This window comes from Sus scrofa, chromosome 13 (assembly GCF_000003025.6).
Source record: "Sus scrofa isolate TJ Tabasco breed Duroc chromosome 13, Sscrofa11.1, whole genome shotgun sequence".
Lineage (NCBI taxonomy): Eukaryota > Metazoa > Chordata > Mammalia > Artiodactyla > Suidae > Sus > Sus scrofa.
This window is the reverse complement of record NC_010455.5, coordinates 118,086,461-118,094,431: the sequence shown is the minus strand read 5'-3', so window position 1 is coordinate 118,094,431 and position 7,971 is coordinate 118,086,461. Positions and strand designations below refer to the sequence as shown.

At 39.8% G+C, this 7,971-nt stretch overlaps 1 protein-coding gene across 7 annotated transcripts in view; it reads left to right on the top strand.

The window, feature by feature from the left end:
- PEX5L (peroxisomal biogenesis factor 5 like) overlaps positions 6,049–7,971 on the top strand; it is a 256,185-nt gene continuing 254,262 nt past the window's right edge. For 2 of the 7 annotated variants that reach the window (XM_021071219.1, XM_021071218.1), the window contains exon 1: positions 6,098–6,568. In XM_021071219.1, coding sequence (XP_020926878.1) covers positions 6,548–6,568 — 21 coding nt within the window. In that variant the 5' untranslated portion in view covers positions 6,098–6,547. Of the gene's footprint in view, positions 6,569–7,971 lie in introns of all 7 variants that reach the window. The other 5 variants (XM_021071223.1, XM_021071224.1, XM_003132551.6 and 2 more) reach the window with 4 other exon arrangements.

Genomic DNA, 7,971 nt, shown 5'->3' with positions numbered 1-7,971 from the left:
ACTGTAGAAGTTAGGGAATACACAGAATTGAAAAAAAGATAGGCCAGTTTGTGGAAGACCATTGTATTAATAAGCAGGATTTGGGGTGCAAGTGACATAAAATCCAACTCAAAAAGGAACGTATGGGAGTTCCTGTTGTGGCGCAGTGGAAATGAAACCCCCTGGGAACCATGGGGTTGTGGGTTCGATCCCTGGCCTCGCTCAATGGATTGGGGATCCAGAGTTGCCGTGAGCTGTGGTGTAGGTTGCACACGAGGCTCGGATCCTGCATTGCTGTGGCTGTGGTGTAAGGCCAGCAGCTGTGGCTTTGATTCAGCTGCTAGCCAGGGAACCTCCATATGCCTTGGGTGCAACCTAAAAAGAAAAAAAAAAAAAAAAAGGAATGCACTAGCTGAAATAACTAAAAATGCATAGGTAGGCTGGCTTTAAGTGTGGTTTATTTGCTCAAATATTGTCCCCAGGAGCTTGCATAGACTCTTCCTCCAGGTTGGTTTCCTTTCACATTTGGATTGCTAGATGCTAGCATTTGCCCTGGTTGAATAACTTGGTCATATATGTGACCAATGGGGATGGAATGTATGGTTGGCTCAGCCTGGATCATGTTTCACCTCATAAACCTAGTTGTAAAATGTTTCCCACCGTATAAATGGACCAGTATAGAGAAGAAATGGCTCCTCGAAGAGAAAAGACAGTTCTTCCTGCCACTAGAAGAAGGTATGGCTCTGTGTAGCAAACGATATTCCATGACTGAATAAAAAGCCAAAGGCTTTGGATACTAGTGGCAACAGGAATCCAGTATGGTATTTGAACTGGGCAGTAATATAATAATGCAGGCCTTTGTGAAATTAATCTGGCTTCAATGCAAATGATAGTTTGGAGTGAGAGATGAATAAAGGTGACAACACTAGCTTTGAGATTGGTAAGAGGCTTTGAGAGTCTGTGCTAGGATGGTAAGGAAAGAAAGAGTCAAAAGCAAGAGACATTTTTGTTGGCAAATATTTCCTCACCAGGACTAAGAAAGTCTAGAAAGTATTTTTAAAATTAAAAGCATTATTAGATTGCTAAACGAAACGTCATAAAAAATGTAAATTATTTTAGTGTGATTTCTTAATAAACTGGTTTAATAGGAGGCCCAACTCTGAAGCATACACCTTGTCTGTTCATTTGGAAAAACATTTCTGCCATCTCCTAGTCACCAGAGTCCATATACGTTTCTTCAATCATAATTCCCCCAACAACTTGGGGTCTGCTGTATGGGCTTTTGAAATTCTTTCCAGATCGAATGACCTAAACACCAGCTAATCTCATTCAATGTGTCAAGGAGACAAAAAGCGCAACTGGGCAAACTTTAACAAACTGTTCCTCCCTCTGACTGAACAATAAAAAACAATTAGACATTTTAATTTGAGTCTACAATTATTTTGACTTTTGTTCTCTCCTACACCATCTTTGAGCATCAGGGTTTGAATAGTACAGATTATAAAAGAATGGTTGAATCACCAAATGAGTATTATTCGTATTTTTTAAGTCCACAAGCATACTGACATCATCATTATTACTCAGCTTTTTAAAGATTTAATAAATCCAGAATTTTTAATAGCATTTAGTATGCAGGAGGATACACTTAAACAAAACTTAACTCGGTCAATACAAAATATATTCTGCTACCACTCAACTCTAATTTTATTAAAGTGATCAAAATTACAAATAGTATTAGCACATTTCTTGCTGTAAAGAAGCTGGGCATGCTGTGATTTTATGTCAAGTCCTTTGGCCACTCAGAATACAGTGAGGTTATCTTATAAATTGAGCAGAATATGTTTTGGACTTTTATCTTGGCACTGATGTCGCTCATTGCAAAAGGCAAGGATTAGCTTTGCCACATACTTACACGAATAAATGAACCTTCTGGGCCACAGTGCTGCTCAAATTTGATGGTGCATACAAGGCATTTGGGGATTTTGTTAAAATGCAGATTCTGATTCAGTAGGTCAGGAATGGGGCCCAAGAGTCTCCGTTTCTAATAAATGCAAGGAAGATCTGATACTGCTGGTCAACAGACCACACTGAGTTACAAGGGTCTTTGAATTTAAAATGAGAAATATTTTCTGGACCTTGAATCTGGTATTAAATCATGCTGATTTTCTATTGCAAAACAATGCAAAAGGAGTAAAATATGGATTATCTTTATTTTCCTCAGAAGCAATGTGTCTTCATAACATGAATTATACTGGATTAGGCTTGGCAGTCATGATCCTAACCGCTTGTAGGTTAGACCATAGCTGATGGCAGCATTCCTGCCAATGAGATGTATACTTGTATGTTGGTTGGTTAGATTCATTAGTAACTGTTCCTTCTACACTGTTTATAGAAACGTTCTTCTTTGCTTCATATATTAAATGTAATTCTTTGAGTTTGACACATACTACGAATTCATCTTCAAAGTTGTTTTTCCATGATTCCAATTATTAATATGAAAACTGGAAGATCCTGTGAAAAATTAAAAAGATATTTGGCAGAGATTTTCATTTTTATTGAAATATTTCTGGTCTCAGAGAAGCATACATGCATCTATTGCCACTTGCCTTTGTTCCAAAAGAACCACACCTTTTTCAAACTGCTACATCTCTATTTGTTTGCCTTCTACCAGTTTAACTTAATGATTCCATGGGGGGACCAGAGATTACACCAAGAGATGCATTTCTCACCATTACTGAAGTCATAGGATAGAGAAAGTTAGGCACATTTTCTCTTTTCAACATCTCTTAAAAACAACTTGATCTGCAAAAAAAGATTTTCACAAATATAATTACATTATGATTTAATTTATTATTATATGTATCATGAAATTCACATCTGCTTTATCTTCTCAATTTTCTACTGGTGTCTAATTGCGCATGAAAAATTTCTTTTTGCGCCAAAACACTCTACTACTTAAGCTAAGAGGCTAGGTCTAGATGAAAATTTTTGTCCTAGCCAAATAAAATGTATAAATTGCTATATTCTGTGAATCAAGAATATCTCAGGATACTGCCTCTTGTATTGGTAAGCAGCCAAATATTTCCAATTTGAAGGAAATATTAGTGCTATGGAGATAATTAAAATTCAAAACTGAGGGGGGAAAGTTTGAGAGGAGAGGTTAGATGTGAACTCTTAGATAGGAGAAATGGAAAAAATATGGACTCTGCAGAGGTTTTTTGGTTGTTGTTTTAAGAAAAGTCTAGGAATTCCTGTTGTGGTGTAGCAGAAATGAATCCAACTAGGAAACATGAGGTTGTGGATTCAATCCCTGGCCTTGCTCAGTGGGTTAAGGATTGGGCATTGCAGTGAGCTATGGTGTAGGTTGCAGACATGGCTCGGATCTGGCATTGCTGTGGCTGTGGTGTAGACCAGCAGCTGTAACTCTGATTGGATCCCTAGCCTGAGAACCTCCATATGCCACGGGTACAGCCCTAAAAAGCAAAAAAAAAAGAAAGAAAGAAAGAAAGAAAGAAAGAAAGAAAGAAAGAAAGAAAGAAAGAAAGAAAGAAAGAAAGAAAGAAGGAAAGAAAAGTCTAGACAGCTTATCATTCTGGGATGGTAAAATGTACTCATGTCAAGAACCTGGACCTTGGGTTTCATGGAGATAGAGACCTTGTCTGTCTCACTCATCAGTGTATTTCAGCACGTGGCACAGCATTCCCACCTAATAAGTTCTTAATAAATATGAATGAATGAATGAAGAGATACATATGTATTTACTTACATTCCTGAGATTTTGTGAATGTAGGGAGAAACTAAATGAGTTACTTAGGTTTTAAAAAAACTTCTACCTTCTACTCTAGGTAATTGCCATACAGATTCAAGTGCTTTTTTTGGCTTATCACCCCCTGAATCTGCCATTAGGTAAAAATAAGCATATAATGGATTGGAAAACTTTGGCCCCTACTTTACAGATTTCTAGCACTTTTAAATCAAATTTCCCTAAGGTTTCTATGCTAACATGCAAAAATTTTATAATAAATAATTTCCACCTTTTAAATTTGTAGAACTTGAGGTCTGAGGAATAATCACTCATATTTCCTGAATTGGAAAAGAGCCTGTTTACATACTTATATATGGTAGTTTAAAATTTACAACTCCCAGAGTTCCCATCATGGCTCAGTGGTTAACAAATCCGACTAGGAACTGCAAGGTTGCAGGTTCAATCCCTGGCCTTGCTCAGTGGGATAAGGATCCGGTGTTGCCGTGAGCTGTGGTGTAGGTCGCAGATGCGGCTCAGATCCCATGTTGCTGTGGCTGAGGTGTAGGCCAGCAGCTACAGCTCCGAGTTGACCCCTAGCCTGGGAACCTCCATATGCCGAAGGAGCAGCCCTAGAAATGGCAAAAAGACAAAAAAAAAAAAAAAAATTTGCAACTCCCTTTGCATACATTGAATCCTCAGCAACCCTGTGTAGGTCAAGCAGATTCTTGCCTTACTTCAAATGCCAGTAAATAGAGAATTAGTGCACTTGCCCAAGAGAGTAGTGAGATAAAATCAGCATTTCTACATGCTGGCTCCTATTCTAGTGCTCTGTCCTATAAAGAACAATAAAATGAGAACTGGGTGGTACTTTACAGTTTATGGTTCTTGTCAACATATCTCAATTTTCAGGATAAAACAATACATTTATCCTGTAGGGTTTAGATATTAAAAGGCTAAAGTCTAAAGAGGGTAAAGGAAACTGTTCAGGGCTAACTTCTGGTGAAATCTAGGAATCTACATCTCCTGCCTGCAACTCTTAGTGACTTTGCATTTGGTTGTTCATTGGTTGGCTTGTTGGTTGGTTGGTTGGCTGTTTTAGGGCATCAGTTGCATTGAATTGGATTAATTTTTTTTTTTTGGTTCATTTCACTCTTTCACTAGTCCATGCATGGCTTTGTTTTATTTAGTTACACAGTGATTTTTATAGGGTAATGCATGCCTGTGAATCACTACCCAACATAACAGCTGACATTGACAGTTAACCTTCATATAAAATACTTCCCTATCCCTTTCCCTACCTCCCCTTACCCAATATCACCAACATTTTAAATACTCTATTAATTGCTCTAGTACTTTTCTTTTCATATGGGTATATATAAATATATATTTATATTCCTAGGGAGTTTGGTTTTATTTTTTAACTTTATTAAAAGTGTATCATGATATATGCAAGGTTTGGGGGATTATATCATGTTGTATGTAATTTGAGGGATATGTAGTTGTGTAATGAGAAAGCTTTTTACCAATTAAAGTAGGTAATCACATTATAGACACATACAGCAGCCCACCAGCCCAGGTGTGTTGTGTGTGTACTCATTTATAATGTAAAGATTACATCAAACTCCCCAGTCTCTTTGACTTGAGATATATTTAAATGCACTCTACCTATATATTATATAGGAAAAACCCATTCATTCAATTAATATTTATAGGGTGACTACAATGTGCCAGGAGGTATTGTAATGTGGTGTGACACATCTCTGCAAAAACAGATACACTCCTCCCGCAAAATATCCCTGATCTCATGGAAATAACATTGCATATATAGAGACAGACAATAAATACATAAAATATACAGGATGTTAGGTGTTGTTAAGTGCTAGGGAAAAAAACAAATTGTGGAAGGCCCTCAGGGACTGGGATTTGCGATTTTATAGTGGTCAACGATGAATTGGGGTGGGGGAATGAGTGGGGAACCTTTATTCGCTCAGTGACATGGAGGTAATTTGTGAGAGCTGAATTAGAACAGAAGTAAACTCTTCGGAAACCCCCACGCTCAGCTTATTCCGTCTGTAGGATGACAGGCTTAGTTGGTATTGATGGCTCCTCGAGAGACAATGCATATTCCTCCTACTTTTCTTGCAAATAGCCGCCAGCTCCGCTGGCATCTCCCTAGAAGCCCATGCCACACCTGAACGCCTAACAAGACCACCATCCGCCGGCACTTGGCAGTCAGGTGCGTGCATTCCCAGCACGCGAGGTGCGGGGAAGTGGGTGCCGCCTTCCTCGGGCAGCTCCAGAACCCGGCCGGGGACGCGCGCGCGTGCCCGGCCTCGCGGCCTCTCGGCAGGGACGCGGCCAGGAGGGCGGCGTGCGCCCGGCTCGGCAGCTGCAGCGGCGGCTGGTGTGGGCGCTCACGTCAGGGCTGGGAGGAGGAAAGGGTTCGGGGCGAAAAGAGTGAGAGAGATATGAGGCAGCCAGGCAGGAAGCGAGAAAGAGTTCGGCGGAGGAGTGAGTTTTAGAGACGCCCAGCTAGCAGGACCTGCGCCTGCGGGAGAGCGTAGCCGCCTGGGCTCCGCGCGCCTCCTCCGCGCTCTCTCCTGTGTCCGCTTTCAGCACCCCGAGCAGAGAACAGTTCCCTGCAGCCCGCAGCGCTGTCAAGGGGCAGCAGCCGGCGGGGCTACCTGGAGCCTTAGACCCAGCTCAGGGGCACCCTTTGCGAACCCACTGTGCACACCACCGTCTCCCCTCTGTTGGTGTGCAAGTAAACACTGGGGGAAATCATCCGGCGGCCTCAGGGAGCTCTAAAGAAGCCGAAGCAGAATGTACCAGGGACACATGCAGGTAAGACATTTCCATCGAACCGGTTAGGAATCTTGGGGACTTAATATAAGAGCAAGGCGGTTCACCAAGTTACTGAGGTCAAGTGCTACCTTCATACAATTCAACAAGTGAAGTGGTGCAACATGACCATGACATTTCAGTCCAGTGCTATCGGTAAAACTAGACGGGTTTCTGAGGGTGGGAGAAGGGGAGGAAAGACCTCAAACTTTGATCTGGGAAGTTTGTTTTCTGTGCATTCCCTGAGCCTGTTTCTTTAAACAAGATCAAGGAATCGAAACAGAGGAAACCTGGAGATGACTGTGTTTCCGTTGTAACCCTATTGATGCAACTCCGCATGTATGTCAACTGAAGGGCAAATAATAATAGGAAAGACAAAGCTTTTCCTTTACCATCTGCAAAGGTTTCTAGACAGTTGGAACACTTTGCCACTTTCGTTTTATTTTTTTTTAACGTGATAATTTTTAAATGGTTTGTGCTGTATATTTACCCCTTCAGATGATGGGACATTTTCAGCTATTCCTAAATTCACAGGATGACTTAGGAGGATGAATTCCAAACATATGTCTAAGAGGCTTTCATGTTTTTCAGGAGAGGTGCTGTCTCTGCTATTAAAGCTCATCTGAGCTGAGAGCCACTGCTTCTCTCTGATAGTCTCTACTCTCTTGGGCAAGATTACTTTAACCTTGACTCCAGTTCTCATTCACATGGTTGGTTCTTCCTTATAAAGGCAGGTGTATGCTTTAGGGAAAAAAACTGAAATACTAACTCAGCCTAAGGTTGTTTTGTTTTGTTTTGTTTAATCATTCCTAAATGCTTTCGTCATCAGGTTTGATGTTTGGGCTTCCTTTCCATTCCAAAGATAGTCAAATACTGTTATCATATGTGGTGCTTTCACCCTAGTGTGTAACATGTGTGAATCCTGAGAATGCTACTTCTGTGTCTTCAGAGCAATTGAAAATAGAAAAATTAATATGTTATTACATACATGACTTAGTACTACCCAATATTTAATTTCCAAGTCTGTAGGGAAATTCTTTTGGATTATAATTAACTTTTATATAAAGTAGTATTATAGCATATTCCTAAGTTTTGTAAGAATTCTGAATCAGCACTATCGGAATTCTAAAAGCATTTCCCATGTTACTGACATCATTGTGTTTTGAAAATTAATAGAATTATATCACAGTTGATGGAAAATAATTAGTGTATGAAGTATGTTTCTAAATATGTATAATAAATATGATTTGCACATTTCTTATTAAAGCTACACCAATTGGAAAGTTAGTAACAAAGAAGCATTCAAACAATGACAGCTAAAACAATTAACAGAGGATTATTACCATAGTTTCATGCTTCATCTTCACCTAAGAGTGATACTTATAATTTTATGTATTATCTATTTA